Source organism: Trematosphaeria pertusa, assembly GCF_010094035.1.
Source record: "Trematosphaeria pertusa strain CBS 122368 unplaced genomic scaffold BU26scaffold_5, whole genome shotgun sequence".
In the NCBI taxonomy this organism is placed as follows: domain Eukaryota; kingdom Fungi; phylum Ascomycota; class Dothideomycetes; order Pleosporales; family Trematosphaeriaceae; genus Trematosphaeria; species Trematosphaeria pertusa.
In genome coordinates, this window is record NW_022987216.1 from 2,161,610 (window position 1) to 2,182,915 (window position 21,306).

General features: G+C 52.5%; 9 protein-coding genes across 9 annotated transcripts; 4 read left to right on the forward strand and 5 right to left on the reverse strand.

Annotated features, from left to right (window-relative positions):
• Positions 1–377: 377 nt before the first annotated feature.
• On the forward strand, positions 378–1,163 carry BU26DRAFT_563292 (uncharacterized protein; the record flags this gene model as incomplete). Its single annotated transcript, XM_033833146.1, has 1 exon — positions 378–1,163. One exon carries the CDS (start codon positions 378–380, stop codon positions 1,161–1,163), a length of 786 nt encoding a protein of 261 aa, XP_033686355.1.
• A 236-nt stretch (positions 1,164–1,399) lies between these two features.
• Positions 1,400–2,942, reverse strand: BU26DRAFT_563293 (uncharacterized protein; the record flags this gene model as incomplete). The annotated part of the gene is made up of 2 exons (XM_033833147.1): positions 1,400–2,445; positions 2,495–2,942. 2 exons carry the CDS (start codon positions 2,940–2,942, stop codon positions 1,400–1,402), a joined length of 1,494 nt encoding a protein of 497 aa, XP_033686356.1.
• An 813-nt stretch (positions 2,943–3,755) lies between these two features.
• On the forward strand, positions 3,756–4,923 carry BU26DRAFT_281421 (uncharacterized protein). The gene has a single exon (XM_033821513.1). It carries the CDS (start codon positions 4,051–4,053, stop codon positions 4,819–4,821), a length of 771 nt encoding a protein of 256 aa, XP_033686357.1. The 5' UTR covers positions 3,756–4,050; the 3' UTR covers positions 4,822–4,923.
• Positions 4,924–5,567: 644 nt separating this feature from the next.
• On the forward strand, positions 5,568–6,194 carry BU26DRAFT_563295 (uncharacterized protein; the record flags this gene model as incomplete). Its single annotated transcript, XM_033833148.1, has 1 exon — positions 5,568–6,194. One exon carries the CDS (start codon positions 5,568–5,570, stop codon positions 6,192–6,194), a length of 627 nt encoding a protein of 208 aa, XP_033686358.1.
• A 1,041-nt stretch (positions 6,195–7,235) lies between these two features.
• BU26DRAFT_603789 (taurine catabolism dioxygenase) lies at positions 7,236–8,781 on the reverse strand. The gene is made up of 3 exons (XM_033835461.1): positions 8,120–8,781; positions 7,494–8,073; positions 7,236–7,424 (listed from the first exon to the last, which is right to left on the reverse strand). Exons 1-3 carry the CDS (start codon positions 8,524–8,526, stop codon positions 7,302–7,304), a joined length of 1,110 nt encoding a protein of 369 aa, XP_033686359.1. The 5' UTR covers positions 8,527–8,781; the 3' UTR covers positions 7,236–7,301.
• Positions 8,782–11,021: 2,240 nt separating this feature from the next.
• On the reverse strand, positions 11,022–12,014 carry BU26DRAFT_481962 (NAD(P)-binding protein; the record flags this gene model as incomplete). The annotated part of the gene is made up of 1 exon (XM_033825755.1): positions 11,022–12,014. The coding sequence occupies one exon, from the start codon at positions 12,012–12,014 to the stop codon at positions 11,022–11,024; it is 993 nt and encodes a 330-aa protein (XP_033686360.1).
• Positions 12,015–13,028: 1,014 nt separating this feature from the next.
• On the forward strand, positions 13,029–14,811 carry BU26DRAFT_481964 (FAD-binding domain-containing protein; the record flags this gene model as incomplete). The annotated part of the gene is made up of 4 exons (XM_033825756.1): positions 13,029–13,807; positions 13,847–13,850; positions 13,971–14,131; positions 14,188–14,811. 4 exons carry the CDS (start codon positions 13,029–13,031, stop codon positions 14,690–14,692), a joined length of 1,449 nt encoding a protein of 482 aa, XP_033686361.1. The 3' UTR covers positions 14,693–14,811.
• Positions 14,812–15,659: 848 nt separating this feature from the next.
• Positions 15,660–15,941, reverse strand: BU26DRAFT_563299 (uncharacterized protein; the record flags this gene model as incomplete). Its single annotated transcript, XM_033833149.1, has 2 exons — positions 15,660–15,747; positions 15,802–15,941. 2 exons carry the CDS (start codon positions 15,939–15,941, stop codon positions 15,660–15,662), a joined length of 228 nt encoding a protein of 75 aa, XP_033686362.1.
• An 851-nt stretch (positions 15,942–16,792) lies between these two features.
• BU26DRAFT_603794 (MFS general substrate transporter) lies at positions 16,793–20,565 on the reverse strand. Its single transcript, XM_033835462.1, has 16 exons — positions 20,489–20,565; positions 20,410–20,436; positions 20,278–20,351; positions 19,906–20,226; positions 19,822–19,855; positions 19,706–19,772; positions 19,412–19,589; positions 19,205–19,245; positions 19,135–19,154; positions 19,069–19,090; positions 18,984–19,022; positions 18,202–18,934; positions 17,951–18,092; positions 17,605–17,811; positions 17,457–17,514; positions 16,793–17,305 (listed from the first exon to the last, which is right to left on the reverse strand). Exons 1-16 carry the CDS (start codon positions 20,537–20,539, stop codon positions 16,974–16,976), a joined length of 2,346 nt encoding a protein of 781 aa, XP_033686363.1. The 5' UTR covers positions 20,540–20,565; the 3' UTR covers positions 16,793–16,973.
• Between the last annotated feature and the right edge of the window lie 741 nt (positions 20,566–21,306).

Sequence of the window (21,306 nt, forward strand, 5' to 3'; positions counted from 1 at the left end):
CTTGTCACATCCGAACTCGTCACCGCGAGGCATGATCGTGCCCATGGTTTCCGCTATGTTTTGTAGCCCAAGACTGGGAATTTCGGGAAAGCCTGAACGTCCTCAGTGGTCCCATGTCCCGGTGTGAATCCATCTTGCTCGTCCTGGGACGAGAACCTCCCTAAAAACCCTAGGATGAAGAAGGGATGACTTGTATGCACCGCTAAGTACGCACAATGTGTTCGTGTCCGTACCTAGGGCATGTGTGTGTAGTATTCACCCCCGTGTGTACCCCGTGCCTTGTGTGCGTCCCCCGTATGTTTATAACATGCTACTCCATCATAGACCAGACCGTGCAGTCCCAAAGCAGGAAGAAAGACAACCCCAACAGCGCAACCATGCCGCTGACTCTGATTCGATCAATCCTCACGCAGTCCCCACCAGTCGCGCAAGCCCCATCAAAGTTCCACGGGTTCCTCTCCCTCCCGCGCGAACTGCGCGACCGCGTCTACGAACTCGCCATGTCTTCCCTGGACCCAGACTTCCCCATCCGCCTGAGTATGACCCTCACATTCCCTTCGCTCTACCGCAATACGCTCCCAGGAATCTGCCTCGCGAGCCGGCAAACGCACACAGAAGCCACACTCATCTACATCTCGCGCACCAACTTCTGGGCCAGCGATAGGTGCACGAGCCAGCGCCAACTGCTCCACTTCCTCGCCCAATTCCCAGAGCACAGTGGCTTCAAGGCAGTCCGCAGTCTGAGTTGGTACGCCATGAAACGGTTTGCTTCTTCGTCGGAAGCGTCGCTGACGTCGCCAGTACATTCTCCGTATCCTTCGTACCTCGCAGCGCAATGCGCGGGCTTGACTAGTCTGACCGTCCAGATCTTGCTGCGGCCCGTGCTGCGTGCTACTGGGCAGGCCTCGTATGCCATTGCGGAGCCGGATGCGGTGGACGAGAATCTGCTTTTGTCGCGCGCGGCAGAGCTCAAGTCGCTGAAGACGCTCAAGATTATCTTCACCTGTTGTAAAGTGTATGCCTGGGTTTTGGGGTGCAAGCAGGAGGAGATTCCTAGGGCATATGTGGACTTCCTGAGGAAGAAGTTTGGGGAGGCTGGGGGAAGGGTGAGCGTCGAAGTCGAGTTTGCCGAGGACCCGCTGTATATGGCAAGCTTCAGATGATGGGACATCGTCCAGGGGTAGTAGAGTATGTCGACATGTGCTAGCCCTGGAGCATGTTCTTTGGGATAGTTAGGATATTCGGACATGTCGCTTGGATCTAGGCCGTATCAAAAAAATAAACACAGATCTCCGAGGGCTTAGACACCCCCGGAGCCGTATTTTCCTCGGCCCCTCTCATTCCTACCATTTCCCTCGCCCGTGAATATCCGCCTCTTCCATTGCTCGCTCTCCGGCGCTTAGGCCAACTCGGCGAGTCCCAAGCATCGATACCCCGTAATAATCCGCGCAGCAAGCACCGTCCCGTCATCACCTGGCCCTTCCTCTTCCCCCAACCTATCTTCATGTTTTCCCTCAGCGACCAGTTTCGCATACTTTTCCTCTTCCTTCCAGAACCGCTCACTTTCGAAACACACCTTGCTCTTCGGCTGCTCCTCGCAATACAAATACGGAGGAATAGTGCCAAAATTTGTCTCATAGCTCACAAGAGCCGTTGTGGCGTTCCGCGACTTTACGATACGCGCGACCTCGATGAGTTTCTTCGCGCGGGATTCGAGCATGAATGTCCGAGAGAGGCGGCTGGGGTGTGCGTGACAGGGCAGGGTATGGAGTTCGAGACATTTAAAAGGGGTTGCTGATGCGACCGCGGAGATGTGTGCGGGCATGTGTTCCCAGTTGCCCTCGTAACCGTAGTCCAGTTCCATGAGGCGGTACGTTTCGAGAGCAGGAGGCGCCAAGGCTGGATTGCTGAGAATATGGGCAAGAACGGAAAGCCAGCTCAATTCCAAGGTCCTAAGCTGTGCGAACTTTGAGAAGCCGGGAGAGTCATTCGCTGCTCTCGCGTATCTCTCCAGCTGCTCCCAAGCGGCTCTGAGCTCTCGAATGCTCTGGGGGCGGTGCTCGAAGAAACCCGGACAGCTGTGCTGAAAAAAATGCAGTGAGTGGCTCTGCTGACTAAGTGCCGACAGAACGATGCCGATGTCTTCATTAAGCTTGCTTCCACCGTGCCCAAGGTGCCTATCTGTCTCCCTAAGCGAAAGCGAGACGAGATTCCGTGGGAGTGAGAGAATGGTACGCAGACCTGTTGGAGTGATGTAGCATTCGTCAAGAATGAGAGTTTGGAGAGGTGTTCGTCCCCTTTCGTCACCGAGATTGTCGCCCCCAAAATCCCCGATCATGTTGATGCAGGATACGTGGAGGTACCGGAGGGTGCGCGAAAGGAGAACGGGTAGTATGGTGCGTATGTGGTAATATCGTGTGCTGGGGCCGTTGGAGTGGAAGGTTACTGCGCTTGTTAGCCGCTTCACGAGAGTGGGTTTGGGTATGCATCGCACATGACGTGAGATTTCTAAGAGGCGCCTCCGCGATGCTGAGATCGTTTGCCTTCTCGAACATTCCCATGTACTCCACCACCGGTCCCTCAGCCCACCAAGGCATATACCGATGTGCATTGATGAGCGGGCTCTCCACATGTAGCTCGCGCAGCTTCTTCATCCTCTGCACCAAGTCCGGCAGTCTCTCGATACCCGCCCAATCAAAAGGGCTCGGCGTGGCTTCCAGCGTGTAGACATAGTCGAAGCGGCGCGGGCAGCCTTCCAGGACCTCCGAAAGCTTCAGTGCATCCGGCCCATTGCGAATGTAGACGTTTCTAAAGAGTTGGGCTTCCGCGAGAGGCTGCAGCATCGAGCAGGTTTGGGCAAGGGCCACGAGGGTGGCGCCATCGTCAATAGCATCAATGACGGGCTGTAGCAGATCACTTGGGAGGGAAAGAAGAGGAAACATGATGTATCGTGATGTGAAAACCGGCAGATGGTGATGGCTTAACTAATGGTGGACCAGGCAGCAGCGATGGAGCCCTGGAGTTGTGTTTTCGGCTAGCGTGCCCCGCGCCCGCCTTTGTTTGTTGCTAGGGGCCGAAAATGAGGGGTTCCTTCCCTCATCCATCGCGCAAACTTCTTCAATGCCTCAGAGAACAGGGCGGATGCTATGGCTTTCCCCTGAATGTCGACTAATTGTATGGTGCCTCAATAGCCTAGTCCTTGGGCGTTGGTCGCCGCAAGCAGCCGCTTCCTCCCAGTCCTACGCCGTTGGGAATAGCAGGGTAACAGCTTCCATCGCCGACCTGAACTCCCCCTACGCGGAAGCCTCTTTTCTTCTATCGAGTACCTTTTTACACTCTATCTGTTTCTCCCTTGCATCTCTCATGCTTGTCGTTGCCAGAGGTACAGTCGGGCAGACGAAGTCCATTCGCACTGCTACCTCCGGCTAGTCACGCGACCACGCTTCATCAGCGCGAACAGGTTACCATACAACTTCCAACGTGTGTTCGCTTGATTACTTTCGAGCACTCTATCGAACTTTTCGCCCTGCCGCCGTTACTGACGTGGGTGAACGTGCGTGCCGTGGTCGCAGCGAGTTGCCGGGGCGGTTTACGGCGCGCAACCGAAACATCAGTGAGAGCCCTTCCAAATGATCGCCATGATGATGGACGGTAGCGATGCTAGCGATGCTTGAGACTTACGGGGCATCACGTAGGCTCATTTTCACGTAGGCTCATTTTCGGATGCCTGCACCGATTCACACCGGATGCAAACACTGACAATCAGTGGAGAAATTGAGTCGCTCCCCTATTCCGGCACTACTATGCCATTCGGTATGCAATTTTTTGGGAGCCGATAATAATCTGTAGCGTTGAGACATGGTTCACGCTGTAGTTCGTCAAGAGTTGCCATATAGATGTGTTGAGGTGGAAAATTTGCGCTGGTCTGAATACCATGGTACAGCACCATTCCTCCTCCGCTCTGGCTAGAATGGCACTCTATAAAATCACCTCACAGCATCCTGCACTTACCTCTCTCCAATCCCCCAGACCGTCTTATGGGCCGAAAAAATGTGCGTTACAATCAACAAAAGCAATGCACGCAAACACGAGGAGCACCGTCCCACGGGCTTCATGAGCCTACCTCCAGAAGTGCGACAGGAAATCTACGAACTCGCCATGACAGACCTTCCGGACACATTCAGAGTCCCAATCAACAGCCTCTTTGATGAGGCAGAGCTGTCGCCGCTCACTCTCAGACCAAGAACCTTACCCCCGGTGTGCTTCCTCAATCGGCAAGTTCACGCCGAGGCTTTGTCGAGTTTCTTCCACCGTACCGCCATCGCCATCACCGGCAAGAGCTGTGGACTTGGGCTACGGGCCTTTTTCCGAAAGAACGGACTTTTCGAGAGCGTCCGCAGCGTCATCTTCGAGGAGGCCCGGCTCATCTTCTTTCCGGAAGCCTTCGTTGCACTTTGTCCAGGCCTCCACAACCTAACGTTGACTGCACATGCTGGAGCGCTGTATACCTTCGACCGGGACACGCGTCGGTGGGTTGGCCGGACAGGAGCAGAGATTGCGGCGTATTACGGCTATGAGAGGCTGCTCGAAAGTCCGCAAGCCTTGCGTTACTTGGTCATAAAGTACGAAGGATGTCGCTTCCTATCGGCACCTATTGGATCGTTGCCTCCTCTAACCAACGGAGGTGCTATCGCGGAGCCCCAGGCTGTTCTGAAGGATCTCGTGGCGTGGTTTGAAGAAGGCTTCAAGAAGCGGGAGAGGAATGTGAAGGTGGAGGCGCATGTCTCGAGCTACGTCCAGCAGGCTGGGAGTCGTCAATAAGTATAGGGGGCTTCAATCCATCCGCGCTAGTCAAGGGCAGGCCACCGAGCGGCGCTCAAACGACATTGCTTCACCTTGGCCCTGGTTTTTCGCATTTTCCGCATATGCCTTATTCGCTACCTACATTATACAATGCAATATACCTCTCCATCATAATCGTATAACAGCTTCGTGGTTTGACCTGGAGTTCAAGAAGCAGGGAAGCCGGGTGAGTGTGGAGGTGGAAAATTTTGTTGGTTGTCGATGGGGGCAAAGGATTGCTAGAGAGACATTCCCAGTCGCAAGTGGCTCCAAGAGATGAATATCCGGGGTAAGCGATCGGTGAATGACGAACAGTATGGCCAAGCCTTCACAAAGTGAGGAGGTGAATATCCATTTTGCTAGCTTGCCACTCAGCTTGCTGTTGAACCGCTTCCATGGAAAATAGGCACTTGTTATTCAATTCACAAGAAGTCTGTCGCTGAATGCTTTTATAATCTACCCTTTATTCTTCATCAGAGTACGGGCCCTCAATCCGCGTACTGCGCCCTTAGTACACTTTCGCAACCACGAGATTTAACCCCGAGTACCCGGGAAGGCCCGCAATGTATAAACTCGCCAAGTGTCTGTCCAAAGTCGTTCGTCTTCCGTGCTCGAGTCTCCCGTACTCGAGTCTTCCCCTCCACGCAGCCTAAATACAGACACCCGCATCGCTATGCCTTATGGCCCTTCCACTGGAGATCCGAGAACTAATATATGCATACGCTATGGCCGATCTCCCCAGCCATATAACATTCCCCACCTCCCGCCTACCTGGTACCTTCTCCGCTCTCTCAGCAAAAGCCCTTCCTGCCATCTCCTTCACCAGTCACCAGGTCTTCCAAGAAGTCGTTTTCTTTTTTCTCCGCCGCACAACGATCGCGTTCGACGACGCAAAGGAGATCCAATTCTATGCTTTCCTGGAGGGATTCCCGGGCGAGAAAGGCTTTATGAGCGTGCGCCATCTCGAATATCATTGCAGCAACCACCAGTACGCATGGGATTGTTACCCCATTGGCGGGTACCTGCCCGGGGGTCTTGGTGCTCACGACCTGGTCTCGCGATGCCTGGGTCTGCGCACCCTCGCGCTCCGGTTCGATGTGAGGTTGCTGCTCGACTATGATCGGAGATTGACGCCTGAGCACAAGCTGCGGTCTCTCAGGCGACTGGAAGAAGACACCCAGTTCAGGTCGCTGTTGGAGCTGAGAAGGAAATTCTCGGTCAATATCATCTGGGAGGCTAGCGACATGTGCGCAGAAGACCTCGGCGTGACGGAGGATGAGTTGTTGGGGCCGTATAATGATTGGTTCCGGACGGAAGGGCGTGGGTTCCATTTTCACTTCGGAAAGGCCTGAATATGGGCGGCGCAAATTTGCTGTCGGCACAAAAACTTGGCTAGCAACACCCAGGAACTCTCCCACATCTGTTTTGTAATTAGGGCTTCACGGCTGCAAGATTTAGCGCTATTCTTCACATTCTCTTCAATCCACACCCATGTACTCTACCCGCCGCTTGCACGATCATTAAATCTCTTAAGTTCCTGCAACTCTTCTCCGATACCTTGACTTCGGCGATAGTTTCCAAAAGGCCTTCTAGCAGCGCCGGAGATACATCCGGGTGGATGTTTCATGGCACGATCCCCCAAAGTCATTCCTTTTCCGACTCTTTCGATGCCAGCAGAGTGCGTCGCGGTGCAAAGATGAGAGAATAAAGAGCAAGCGGAAATTTTCAAAGGTGCTTGAAGAATTGGAGGCTATGCCCCACAGTAAAGAAATGTCACTGAACAATCGGCCAACACGGGCTGATTTACAATCCCCATGTGGCCCAACACCAAACACTGCGACGGGCGATTCGATAGGGAAGATTAACTTATTTTTCCAAACCAGCCCGTAGCCAGACCTAAGGTCTTCCTAGCCCTACCACTAAAGATCCGCGAATTGATATACGAACACATAATCCCGGGGTCCTCAATCTCCCCTCTACCACCACCATCTCGGAATGCTCCACGCCCCCAGGACCTTATCCCAAGAACGCTCTGCCTGCCATACCAGCAAAATTCCTTCCCATATAGCTTGAACCAACCAGCAGCTATGCTACGAAGTGGCCCTACTTAGGTAGCCACGCTGCGATGTGACGCATTGTGATAAGATTGAGTGCGATTGTGTGGAGTATGGTCAGATGTTGCGGGATATGGTTACTAGTTCACGTGACCTTAGGTCGTACCTAAGTATGTATATAGCCATTTTTCCCATAGTCTCAAACAATCAAACTCATTCCTCAATACTTGCCACCTACCCGATATCAGATCTTCAGCTGTGGCTAGTCGCGCGGTGAACAAGTCGGTCGAAGGGCACGAACGAGAAAGGCCGGGGGCTTGCAAGCTACAATCGGTTTCTCCCTATCATAGTTCATAATTTCTCGAAAGACAATTGACAGTTTGGAAAAGAAACTCAATAAGACTCCTAGAACGGCGGAATACCCAACGCCTCTCTCCTAGACTTCGAATTCGGATCTAAATACGGGACCTCACCAATGCTGGACGCCCTAACACCAACGCGATTGCCCTCAACAAGATGGGTGTCAGGCTATCAAAATGTATTAGCGCGATCCTTGAGTCGTCTCCAATATTCTCTCGAAAAGTAGGAGGCACTTACCGTAGCAGCATGCCACACGCAACTATTGTTCCAAATCGCCGCCGCGTTCCTCGTCCACTTCATCCTCGCGATGCAATCGTGATTCCGCGTAATCAGCCTCATAACGTATTCCCTGATCACCTGGTCCTCGTAGTTGTACACGTCGTTGATCTTCGTAACATGTAGTCCGACGCCGGCGAAGATCGCTTTCCACCCCGTGACTCGGTTCGTCCTGACTACGGGATGGCTCGGCGCGAACTCATCACCTACGTTTAGTGGGCTGCCTCGTGGGCTCATAACCTCATATCCGCCGGCTTGCGCAGCACTCCGGAAAACGGGCTGCGCGCAGGTTGCGGTCAAGGTCTCGAGGTACGATCGGAATGATGGCGACATGCGGTCGTAGATCTCATAGCCGGAGCACCAAAGCGTGTCGCCGCCATGTGGAGGTGTCTCTTCCATTTTAAGGAATGAGAAGTCGGAGGGGACTGTTTCAAACGTGGAGTCACTGTGCCATTCGCGGGAGAGGTCACGCGGTTCTGTGGCGGCCCGGCCAGCCATCGTTTTGTAGATCTTCTTCTGAGCTTCGCTATTGATCACGTATCTGGGATCGTCAGTACCAAGCATGCGGGAGCGTAGGCGCAAATTACATGTTCTCGTCTGTGGACCCATCCGGCAGCTTCAGATTCCCCGGGTCGCGATAGATCGGATGAACATGCAGCCCGTTCTCGGCTGGTCTTCCACTGAACTTCCCAACAAGATCGCAAAACTTCTTCTGGTCCGCGATGTTCAGGTCATCCTGATCCCGGAAGAATACGACGCCGCGTTCAGAAATGACGACCGCAAAGTCTCGAATTAGTTCCTCAGAGTTCGGCGCGTTGAGGATGTCCGTAACCTTGACGGTCGGGTATTCTCGACCGATGATGGGCGAGATTTCGAAGTATGGAAGGTGGTCAAGGGAGCCAGAGTATTTGAGGGGACTCGGGCATGACGGGCAAGAAGTGGGTATGCCGTGGTTGGACACGCCGTTGGCGCCGTTCTCGGTGGCCGAAGGCATTCTTGTTTATGATTATCGGAAGCGAAAAGAAAATACCAAAGTCGGAACGTCGACCGAGATTAAAAGCCCAGTGAAGTGTATGGACCTAGGTAAATGCGCTCAAAGAAGCGACCGAGGTAGAGGCGGGGGATCGACCAGGCTCAGAGATGCCGTCTCTATCCCTCAACGGCAGCCTCTCAGCAAGCTCAATCTGGTATGCAAACAATTGCCGAGATGCACCCAACAGGAGCCAACATAGAAGAAGCTAGAGCTTCGCTGTGGCCGTGTCTCAGTCGCAGGTTAGAGGTTCGTCAGCAGCTTGACGTTGGAGATTGCCCCACTCGTGCCCCGCAGTGTCCTCTCCACATCTCCAACACTTACCCCGGCATCCCCATATATGCAGGGCCAGCCTTGGAATCCGGGGATAAGCGCCGCAGTTGATCGGATTTGACTGTTTCTGCCTGCCCGGGTTCTGTGACCCACGGACCGGTCTCTGGGCGCTTATGCTACAACCTCACGCGTCCGCCGAATCAATCTCAGGGGACTGGCTCACTCTTACTCTTCAGCACTCTCTAGTCCTCCTTCAAAGTCAAAGTCGGGATCACCAGCGTCGTTTCCGAGCTCTGCTTTGATAAACAATTTGACGGCGAGATGCAAGGGCATCGTTTTCTGATCGGGCACAAGAGCTGCTACTCATCCAGCTCCAGCAACAGCTGCCCCCATCGCGCCGCATGATTCAACTCGTCCAGCGCCTGGTGGTAGTTCTTGTCCTTCTCCTCGATGTGCTCAATGGCTCCTTCAGTGGCTTTCTAATAGTGAGATAGAACTGTCGCTAGGTGCTCCGTTTTCCCAGCTTTTGCTGGTAATGCCAACAGGTCTGAGACTTTACGGTCCTGGTTGATAACACGGTCCGAGAGCAGCGTTTGTAGCATGCCCATGAGGTATGGATCCTGGAAAGAGTACAGCTCATACTGAAGGAGGTATCCCGGCATGGCGCTGATCAGCCGAAGTCGCGCTTTGCCGTTGATGGGTCGCTCCGCGATTTCTTCCTTGATGATTTCGTTATACTGGGATTCAATCTCGTCCTTCGTGAGTTTAGATAGAGGAAGTGCAACTGCAGCCTTCGCCTCGTTCTCCTCTACAGCCGTTTCTTCAGTCTTGCGCCGCTTCGGGAAGGAAACGAACTGCTCTCCCCTCTCGAAGGTGTTTCGCTTTGGATAGCGTATCCTAAAGTCTTTGGGCACCTCCTCGTCACTCTGCTTTGCCTCCCGCTCTAACTCCTCCGGCTTCTTATCAAAACATCCCACTCCCCTAGGTTCTTCTCAATCCTTCCAAGCAGCGTCTCTAGGCTTGGCCTGTCATTCGGCTTCCATTTCAGGCATTCAAACATCAAGTTGGCCAGTTCGGGACTATAGTGAGACGGCATCGAAACTGTTCGTTCGAGTTCCGAGGGGTAATCGGGGCTTCCATTCTCAATCCCTACGTTTCAGTGCAAACCCATTCGCAAGCCAGCTTCGTTCGCTCCCGAGAAAGCCAGGACCACGTGTAGAGTGTACGAGATGCCAAATGAAGAATGCCACTGTCTATATGTCCAATTTCTCAGAAACTGGGACACCCTGTTCTACGCCGTTGTAGAGCTCTATCTTAGGGGGATAACCCTAAAATAGGGGGAAGAGAACTGTTGTAAGGTTTGCGCGGGTCAACCACAACCTCGCCGGAAAAGGAAACAAAGTCGGCATCGTAGAATCGTCCCATTTTTATGGAGATGCACAAGTTCATAAAAGAGTCGCTGCATTTGCATCGATATGCTCACTTAGGGCTGGCCTGGGACATACCAAAGATGCTGCCACCGCCGAGAAGGCGCGAGGCTAATTAAAACAATGGTGGCACCCGATCAGTGCTATGAAGACCTTCGTGCTCGACGCGCAATACTCGCATTGTACGAACGCTCACACTGGCGTCGAGTATGGATACAGCAGGAGATTTACATGGCTCGAGATTTCTCTCATACCCAGAGTCCGCGGAGATGGAAATCACGAAGGCACCCACAATGAGCAATTCGACCCCAGAGCAGGGCCTCAGTTAGCTTTCGGATTAGGCCCTCGAGGGTGTTATGGCAGAAGACTGGTATATTTAGAGATGTGCATTCTGTTTACTCTTCTGGTATGGAGATTTGAGCTCATGAAATGCCCGACATCTCTTTCTATCTATGGGACAGCGCTTTGTGCGACGAACGAACCCGAGCAGTGCTCTCTACGATTGCGAGCTATTTCCTAGAAACATGGTCGGCCAATAGGCGGAAATACTCTTGTGGACGATTGCTCATGATATTATTGAGTTTCTTGACGATATATTTATACCAAAGGAGCGTGTTGTCTTTGGTGATAGTCTTTTTTCAATGGCAAAAGGTGAACACCTAGTGCTTTCTGGAAGTATTGCCCATATATATCCGGTAGCATCGTTGAATCCCAGCTTCTGTCATTACTGACCGAACAGCATGCGCATTGCTTTGAATATTATAAAGCGTATGGCGCGGTTTGCTCTTCACACCAGAGCCAGAAAGCCGCCGCAAGACCTGTCCCGCCCTCTTCTTCAGACTGCAGACTTTCAAGGATGTCCTTCCTAGGGCTTGGATGCCACCTTCCCCAAGGCACACCATACTTTCCCCCATCTTGAGTCGTCACCTCCTCGCACAATCCGGCCCAGAGCTCTGTGTATGCGCCCATCTTTGCATCATACAAAAAGGGCGCTATCATGAGCTTTCCGAGTAGAGAAACCGGATCCCACCCTTTGGTGGCCAAGTTCCCTGGGTTTTGAACCACGCAAACGAGGCCGTCGCCGCGAGTACGCTTGTCAAGTTCCGAAGCCAGAAACCAGTTCCCAGTCTTAGATTCGGCGTAAGACAAGTTCTTGTCAAGAATGTGCTTTCCAGGCTCCTGGTGCGCCATTACCAAGCCGCCTGGAGGCGCCGTCGTATCGACGATTTGAGACGAGGTATTGATCACCCGCACGGAGCTTGATGGCGCAATCTTCGCAGTCTTGAGCAGCAAAGGAAGTAGGAGCTTGGTGAACAGATGCGGGCCCAGGCAATTTGTACCCATATGAGCCTCGTAGCCTTGGGCCGTCGTGCTCCCCGGTGGAGCCTGCATGCGGCCGGCGTTGTTCCACAGGACATCCAATCGTGATTCTTGCTTGAGGAACTCAGACACAGCTTTGGAGATTGTGGTGAGATCTTCAAAATCGACAACGATGCTCTTCAGCTCTGTAGGTCGGGTTTTGTTTGTATCGACAGTTGATTTCAGGTCCGCGATCGCCGCGGCTATCCTCGTGGAAGAGCGACTCGCGATATAGACAGTGCAGCCACCCCGAGCATAGAGCATCTTGACAAGCTCTAATCCAATGCCCGCGTTGCCACCCGTGACGATAAAGACTCTACCATCGAGCGCTGGAGTGTTTGCCTCGGTAAAGGCGGGACGCGGAGGTAGCAGCTGCGACCAAAAAGCACCCATGATTGCAGTGTCGGAGAATTGGAAGCTAGGTCGAAGTATAGTGATGGGACAGGACAACACAGCGTTTTGGTTAAGAAACGAAAGTTGGAAGCGCGAGCTATTACGGTGGAATGCCAAACAATGGACTTTCGTGCTGTACGCTGGACGCGGTTCAGAAATTGCAACCTTACATATATGCGGCATGGGTTGACACGTTTGTGGCGGTTTGGCCAGCTAAAAGAACTTTATGAGATTATCTGTCCGAGCGAACTCCGGAAAGCACGCAGCGGTGACGGGCTGTTGCTAAACGCCTGGGAGGTCCTGCATGTGCCATGGAACCGATTGTGTCGCAGGCGCCACCTCGCGTCTTTCCCCTCCTAAGATGGCAGCCAACGTCAGCCCGATCCCGGCCTGGGGATGTGCAATTGGATGCCATGCCCTCATATAACAGCAGATGTGACAGGTTCCCCCGAAACTAATCTCGCAATGATTGGATAACATCTTTGGAAGGCTTACGACTACGCCTCATTTTTAATTGCTGTGTCCCAAAGTAAAAGAACCTGCTTACGCATAACTGCAAGGTTTCGATTGCCTCTATGTCAGCAAGAAGTCTTGCGTTGTGATAGTTACCGAGGTCGCTAGAAAGTGCCTGTGAGAGTCCAGCATTCGGGCTATGATGGCCGACATTCCCCGTCTTGGATATGATCCTTCAAACCATGCGTCGCAGCATGGTACAGCAAAGCTGGAAGGTGATCCAACTCTGATGCATCATCGGCTGCTGACTCTGAGGTCGATAACAGCTTGTTCTTCCGGGATTACCGGCTGTCGAAGGTGCTATAAAACATCATGTTGCACTATGGCGTAGTCCCTTGGCACAGCTGCGCCGCTTTTGAAGAGCTGCCACCTTCTATCTAGCATTGACTGAGTACCAGAAGACGAATTGCTGCCTTTGTTTGGAGAGAGTGAATTGAAGCTCTAGTCACCTATACCAGTCCATCTGACTCATTCATTTCAAGTTGTCGCGAATACCCAATCATGGCCAACAAGACAACAAAGAACCCGGCCGAGATCTTCTCCGAATTGAGCCTGCAGAACCAAATCCTGCTGCCGAGTGATGATGAATACAAAGAGCGTCAGGAAAGTTTCTGGTCTTTGTACTCCCAAATCGAGCCTGCTTGCATAGTTCGCCCCACGACCGCGAACGAAGTATCCACCATTGTCAAAACTCTCGTAGCGTCGGGTCAAAAGTTCGCCGTTCGAAGCGGAGGTCACACGCAATGGGCTGGCGCCAACAACATCCAGGATGGCGTGACCATTGATCTCCAGTTTCTGAACTGGACCAAGTTCGACGAGAAAACGAGGAATGTGGATATCGGACCCGGCGCACGTTGGAAGGATGTGTATACTGAGTTGGAGAAACATGGCCGAGTTGTAGCTGGCGGTCGCAATGGGAAGGTTGGAGTAGGTGGACTTTTGCTTGGCGGTGGCATGACTTTCTTCACTGGTAGCCGAGGACTTGCTTGCGACAACATCATTTCTTTTGAGGTGGTGTTAGCAGACGGTAGCATCGTCACGGCTGATGCTACCAACTCTCAGAAAGACCTCTTCATGGCTCTCAAGGGAGGGTCTGGAAACTTTGGTATCGTCACCAACTTCAAGATGCTGACCTTCGTCTGCGAGAAGATCTGGGGAGGCTTTAGGATTCTCTCCAAGGAATACATCGGTGACGCACTCCAGGCGTTTGAAGACTTCACACCTCACGTTCCCGAGGAGGTTGACAGCAACATTCTTCTGTTCATTGCATACATGGGTAAGTAACATTTTCTTGCTGTCGTTATTACTGCTGACATGAGATTAGTGAGTCTGCAGCTGATATATATTTGCCCTCTCGTCTAAGTTGGGGAACTGGGTGCTCGTTCAAACTTCAAGGACACGACTTCAAACTTGATCCGTACTGACGCACAATAGCCCGAGCAGAAGGATGTCGTTGTCATCGAAGCCCTCATTCAGGTGGGCGCTGTGGAGAATGCCCCTGCATACAACAAGATGGTCTCAATCCCGGCTGTCATGGATATGTGCAAAATGACGACAGTCAGGGAGCTGGTGTCCGAGTATGACCCAGTGCCGAATGGATACTAGTGAGCTCCAACCATAGAAGCCTCAGAAGAAGCTCTCGGTGCTGATACCTGCATAGCAATTGTTTCTACACCCTAACCATCAAGAATGATGTGCGCATTTTCAACAAAGCGGCTGATCTTCACAATCAGGTGGTGGAGGACTTGAAGGCTCTAATTCCAGAAGGCAATTTCCTCACTGAGTGCCTGTTCCAGCCATTTTCAAAGTGCATCGGAAAGCGATCGGCAGAGCGCGGGGGGAATATCATGGGAGTTACAGGGCAACCAGAAGATGGCGTTCTGTGGGTTGCAATCATCGTCATCAAGACGGCCGAGCAAGAGAAGGCTGCGTATCCGATGCTCCAGAAATGGGGTGAGTCTGTCCGAGACTTTGCTAGCTCCATCGAGAACGGGCTTCTACCATGGGTATACATGAACTATGCGGACAAGAGTCAGCAGCCATTGGCTAGCTACGGAGCTGAAAATGTGAATAAGATGAAGGATGTTGCCGCAAAGTATGACCCTGAGGAGGTATTTCAAAAGTTGTGTCCGGGAGGCTTCAAGATCTCGGATTCAACGCTTTGAGTAAGATTTTGGGATGGATTGCTCTTTCACAGTGGTCTGAGACATATTTCCAACTCGACATCTATTTGAGACTCTTCGTAGCATCCGGTATCTCAACGCTCGCTTTCTGACGGTTAAAGGACATGTCGATTATGTTCTTTACATCTTTACCATTTGTGATTTATGAGTCGCTTGAGCGTGGGACCAAAGGAAAGGCAACAATTAGCAATTAACCTTGGAAAACTGAGTCAGCTCAGATTCCCCCAAGAAGCTAAACAAGGTATAGTAAGATGGTGTTTAGTAGAGAGGCCAGGAACGCGTCTGCGAGGAAGGCTGGGCTTGGCGCCAAGACCAATCACGTGCTTCCGCTACGGGCATCCGAAGGTCCTTAGTGCTGATCATGAGAGCATCATGAGAGGGCTGATGTATGCGGTAGTTGCCTATGACGTTTACCTACGCAATAATGGTTGGTGAAACGAGGTGAAGTTGAAATTTGCGCAGCGAAAGGCCGCGCTCATTCAGCGAGCAATCGAGCAGAGGGCTGCCCAAAGGGACGCAGATGCGTATTGGAGCAGACAAAGTAGGGCACACCACCCTGATTGCAATTTCGAGGTGTAGTAGGAAAGAAGTGAAAAGATAGCGGAGGTTGATCGGAGGAAACATCGATTGCCGTACGAGATATGCAAGGTTTCCTCTCCTTGAAGTGTATAATCATTGCTCCAAAGCTGGTCCAGATGCCTTCTCTTCAGCATGGAGTGACTTCCCCATAACACGGAAGCTTACCACGTCCCAATACAATATTAAGTGTGGCCTGGGAACGGGGACGTGAAAGTAGATGTGGGCGGAGAGTAAGTAGGGCCTGGAGCGCAGCTACTGACCCCACAACGGACGCCGGAACCGTCGCAATTAGAGTTATAATAGCACTGGCATACACTAGACGCCAACTTCAGCATCCCGCCGGGCACAGTTCTACTAGAGTACGTGATACTTACGCGCTGATAAAGCCTCCACATTCCCCTTTGTACGGCTTCAGAACGTTACCATTGGCGCAGCGTTTCGTAACGTCATTAAGACAACTGTAACTCTTGTTAGTGTCATTTTATGAGTAGATAGGGTAATTGATAATGTACTGGAAGTTGCAGACGCCGTTATCGCTGCTCAGGACGCCACACCCATAGTCCCGTTTGAAAAGTTCAGAGACTCTTGCGGTGGGCGTAGCGATGGCGCTACCCAAGAGGGGAACGATGGCCAGAATAGCGACGAAACGCATTATGATGGCGGAGGCTGATGGCTTGTTTCTTGAGTCTTGGATCCCGAAAAGCTCTGGGACGAGCGGTGTAACTGGGTGGCATCCTGTCCAATTTATCCTCGAGCGTAGAAATGGCCAACAGATAGAGGGGCGACCATGGCCTGACAATGCCAGAACCGAATATCGGAAGCAGCTGCAATGCTGTTCTTCGAGTTCGCGCCCGGACCTTCGCGCTGGTTTACGAAATCGGCTCCGTAGTCGTGGGTTATTTCCATAGACCCAGTACGGCAACCAAGGGCGTATTCGTGATTCCGTACTCGTATTCTTCTACTCACGGTAGTACAGCGCTCGTGGAACAGTACCTAAGCGAGTAGGATATTTATCCGGCATGTCTTCTTCGGCGCTGATGCCGATTTAGCACATGAAAGCAGACGTAACGATCCGGGCAAGGAACTTTGCGATATTATGAATACGAATCTCTGAGTTCATGCGGTGTTTGCGAGATTTTTGGCGACCATCGCATCCACTGCATCCCCTCTAGATGCTGGCCATAAAGGTTGTTGCCGAACGGTAAGAATTCGGGAGAATAGTTGTAGTCCAAACCTTGGGAGGCCACCAGGCTGGAGGGAGGAACGCGAAGTGGATCTCGTATATCACTATACATTGACTACTTCGAAAGGAGGCCTCGCCAAGGACGAAGTTGAGCGTGGTGTTGCGAGGAGAAGAGATGCGTTCGTGTTGTGTGTGTTGACGTGGCATTAATAGCTCAACGAAAATAGCCTAGCATCACGCTAGGCTATTCCTGGCGATCGGCCTTTCCATCGCCACCATCTGGGTTGAGACTGTGGAGACCGCTGATTTGGGAGGGATACCCGCAAAAGGATACATTATTAAATACCAGAGAGTTGTTGGGCCTGCTATCTGCGAATGTGGGCCATGACAGGCCAAAATTGGGCCTAGTGCGGGTGATTCGGACGGAAAAACCTGGAAACGAATTGGGCCGAGCAAAACCCAAACCTCACCTCCACAATCACCTTTCAACCAAGCTCCATCTCAACTTTCGTCACCACCATTGCCATGAGTGATCCTCGCCCATCGGTAGAATGGAATTGGCGGCCGCACTGGCTTCCGGGTGATATATCGCCACCAGTTCTTCTTTAGATGGTCCTGGAGGATGTACCTCACTCTATACTCCACATGCCACCGCGTCTTCAAATCGTGCGTGAATTGCAGCTCCTCTAACGTACGCCGGCGAGTCTCTGGAACAGCGACGAAAACAAGTACGAAAGCCACGAGGTTCAAAAAAGCGAAGATTGACAGAGCGCCTGTGGTGCCGATTCGGTGCATCAGCATAGGGAAGACGAGCACAAGGATTCCGGCGCCACCTGCAAGTGTAATGAAAATTAGCGGACCCATTCATTTCGGAGATGAGCCCAGACCCCGGCATCCCTCGGCCTGTTTACCGATCTTGAGGAGCAGCTCTTCCCGGACATGAAAAGCCGAGACATGCCGGCACGTAAACCACGATCTACATACCTAGGTTTATTCCAACAGACACGGCCATCCCTACTTCGCGCGAAACCAATGGGAACACCTATGCACGTCAGTCGAGCTCTTGGATTCCGGGGCAAGGAAGCGAGGCTGTGTAGGACTGTTCTACCGTCAATAGCCCCACCATGCTCACCTCGGCGGAGATGCTGAAGGGAGATGTCCCTGCAGTTGGCGCATAGAAGAGTGTGAAAACGATCGCCATGACGGAGACTAATGGAACACGTGCCGCTGAACTCTCCGGCATCAGAAAGAACAGGGCGAATAGGAGCATCGACCAGGCCATGTTCGGAAGACCCAGAAGCAGAAGTATCGATCGACCCACTCTATCCGATAACCAATACCTAAAAGTGGTGGCACAATCAGCAAGCTATTCTAAAGCAGCCCTAGCGTAGGTGCTCAACACTACGCAAATAGAAGGTTTTGCTTACTGTCCACATGTTAGCACACTTTCAACCCTATTTGTACGCGGAGTTTGGTACCGCTGGAAGCCCGCCGATGTAGTTTGCAAGGCCGAAGAACAGTCCAATAATGGCGGTGACCTTGGGGGATGCAGGCGAGGCCAATGAGTTTTCCCACACCGCTGTTCCCAAGAAAGCTATCGTATTTACGCCAGTCATCTGTCTACAAAGATAGTTGCCGTTAGCAGGGACCCCGGTGTGCACAAGAGTAGGACGAGTAGAGGGCAGAATCTGGCCAAGCTGTGCCAAACAACGCCACCGATCATACGTACTGGGTAATCATGGCGATCGACGCACTCAACAGAGCTCGTCGGCATCGCTTGTTGCTCCACAGTTCGCGGAGGCGTTTGAAGTAGCCGGTCACACCGATGTGGTAGAAGTAAGGGTTCTCTTTCCGCCTTACTCGCAGAGCTGCCAGTTCGATATCAAGACTAGAGGTATCGCTTCCGCATCGGCTGATGCTCGATAATTCGATGTCTCTCCCGCGGCTTGGATGCGTTCTGGTTGTGGGCCGTTGTTGTCCGATTCCAGTTCGCGCGACATTCGTTCCGTTTGAGGCGTTCCCTGGGGCTCCGCTCATGACCGGCTGTGCGGGCGAGATGGATATCTGCAACATCTCATCATGCTCCCTGGTGGTTCCACCTAACCGGCTAGCGATCGTTACCGGAATATCACCATTGCTCGCCGCGATTCGTTCCGCGAGGTTTCCCCGCTCATTCGCTTTGCCGCTCAATAAGCGACTCTCGAAATCCAACTGCGCGTGTGCGTACATGAAATCGCGGCTAGCTAAAAGTGGCGTTGTCTGGATCATCGTGAAGGACTCTAATGCCTTTCGGTATCGCCCATGCTTCATCAAATAGCGCGGTGACTCGGGCATGAGATAGATCATCGTGAGTAGCGGTATCGTTGGAATGAGGACAGTATTTGTGAGAATTCTCCAGCTCTTGAAAGAATCATCGACATAACTCACGATGACCAGGTTGACCATGAACGCGAAGAATATGCCTTGGGGCGGTTCAAAAAGGAGCACTAGTCGGGAATGGTACATGCTTACCCAATGCGTCTGCGAGCTGCCAATTCGCTAGGATTTCGCCTGCGGTCGTCAGTGATCGCCAATGAGCCCGCCCGTTTGTTCATACCCCGAATATGTTCTGGCGAGATCTATGGCCTGTCAGCGAGCGACGGTATGGTTCAAGGTATATTACCTCCGCTGAGTAGATCGGAACTAATCAGCATTAGCGACGGCCTGAGGAAGCTCGTGGGTGTCTCTCTCACCGATTGAAGCCTTGGCGCCTAGGGCTATTCCATTGATTGCTCTGCAAAGGTGGGGGTACGCAGTCAGGACAGTTCTTCGAAGGGTGTTTTGGCACCGCTTTATCTCACTCTGCGTTGCTGCGTTGCGAAGCACTACTTACGTAGTCCCTCAAGCAAGCACCCACGCACATCGAGCTGAGGCAGGCGGTTCGTAAGTGGAATACTTGCCTACAGGCCGCAAGCTGGGCGACGGAATGGGTAGCAGAAGCACCTATGGTCGATGCGATAGTGATGCAGCAGGAGACCATCACGCTGCCTCGTCTCCCCAGGTATTTCTCTTGGAGAGGGTCCGCAAGAGTAGTCCCAAATACCGCCGCCGAGAGTAGCGGTATTGCATTCAACATACCTACAAGAGAAGGATACTCAAGTCAGCCACATATCTGCGGAACCTCGGCCGGGAATCACTGGTCCCGACTTCCTTCGAGGCACGATCAGCAGTTATGTTATCGGGGCGACACCTACCGAATGTCCAGAGATCAGCGGTTCTTCCGATGCAGTCATCACCGCTCGTTATACAAAGTCCAAACTCCTGACATTCCATTAGGAGAAGTTCTCAAGTGCGACCATGGGCCGCTCACCTGTGGCATTCCATTAATAGTCCCATTGTTGGCGCTACAATGGACTTGTCAGCCGGTATTGGAGTGGAGATTGCGCCCTCTCACCTCTGAGTCCAACCCTGGATCATACCTGCCAGACTGGCAGTGATGATGGTCGCGCGGAAGAACTTCGATTGCTTCCAGAATCCAGTCTTCTTATCGGATTCCTCCTCGAGCAAGACCCTTTCTGGAGCAGTGAGCTCACTATCGTACCTGGCTAGAGCTTCCTGCTTGTCTCGTGCCAGTCGCGCCCCACACAAGAGTAATTCGTAACGGTCGTCGATATCGGCTTCGCGAGAGAAGCTTAGGACGTATTGCTCGAGTTCCGTCTTGCCGGTGTCAGACCGTACGACAGTGTCATCGAACGTGAGAAGAGGGTTATCAATGCTACGCCACCAGTCAGCCCGTCTGTGTTCATGAATCATATCTCCAACGCACGTCTGGCGAGGGCCAGCAGATTCGCTGGGGTTGGCCACCAGCCTACGGTCTCCGAGAGTCACGGGGCGAAGTGTCTATGTGTAGATCAGTATTCTCAAGATATATATCTCCGTCAAGAGGGTGTGTTCTTACAGGAGACTGGTACGAGTTTTGGTTGTTCTGGATAATATCGTGAGTTTGTACCCATCATCAAGGCTTCATTTATGCTGACCTCGTTTCTATTGTCGGGGCCATTCGAGCTCGCCATTCCTTCATCCATCATCGCTTGACCTCAAACAATAAGAGCTGTTCTACCTGACGTTATGCGTCTGGACGAAGTACAAGGGCTCTATTATATCCCGACAGCCTTCCATCACACAAGCGAGGCTGAATCAAGGCTCCCCTCAGGCTTTCTCCAAGTCTATCTGCATCGGGCTAGCGCAGCCGAAAACCGTACACGGGACGATGGGCATGCAGAAAAAGCAATCTGCATTAGCTCTCGTAACAAACCGCACTTGCATCCAGAATGCGAGGCCTTGGCGGGGGCTGTGGTGGTGACCACAAGGCCATTGGACGCCCCGTTTGCCAAAATGCCAGAACACGGCGTTTGGCACAGCGCAGCACGGCGATTGCATCACAACATTGGCGACACTGGATATCCTCCGCTCTAACTCACCGCTAACGGATCGTTCTTTTTCTTCGAGCCCACCGCTTCTCCTGCGATTTTTCAAGCGTTCCCTCTAGTTATCGCGGTTTGAGTGCGAGCGCCATACGTTCTCCTTCGCCTCCGCCTCCACATCGCGAAGCCTTCGACCCCGCACGACGGGCGCAACCGTATTCAAGCTGGGTCACACAAGGCGATGAAGCAGGCTGAGTCGTGCCGTATCGGCACCACCCATTGCTTCTTCAATTTCTACGTGGCGCCATCCGCAAAGACAAATCGAAACCCACAGCAGCGGGACGCAAGACTCACGTGACTGGTTTAGGCCACGGATTCTTATCGGTCGAGCTTCCCCGCCTCGCGTCGCTTGCAGCTCATGCAAAAGTACA

Coding starts and splice junctions, on each gene's coding strand:
- BU26DRAFT_281421 (XM_033821513.1), top strand. CDS start 4,051: ATGTGCGTTACAATCAACAAAAGCAATGCACGCAAACACGAGGAGCAC.
- BU26DRAFT_603789 (XM_033835461.1), bottom strand. CDS start 8,526: ATGCCTTCGGCCACCGAGAACGGCGCCAACGGCGTGTCCAACCACGGC. Junction 8,074..8,119: donor GGGTCCACAGACGAGAACAT/GTAATTTGCGCC, acceptor TGACGATCCCAG/ATACGTGATCAATAGCGAAG. Junction 7,425..7,493: donor GCGTGTGGCATGCTGCTACG/GTAAGTGCCTCC, acceptor ACATTTTGATAG/CCTGACACCCATCTTGTTGA.
- BU26DRAFT_603794 (XM_033835462.1), bottom strand. CDS start 20,539: ATGATGGATGAAGGAATGGCGAGCTCGAATGGCCCCGACAATAGAAAC. Junction 19,856..19,905: donor ATCCAGGGTTGGACTCAGAG/GTGAGAGGGCGC, acceptor AGTCCATTGTAG/CGCCAACAATGGGACTATTA. Junction 19,091..19,134: donor TTCCGATCTACTCAGCGGAG/GTAATATACCTT, acceptor GACAGGCCATAG/ATCTCGCCAGAACATATTCG.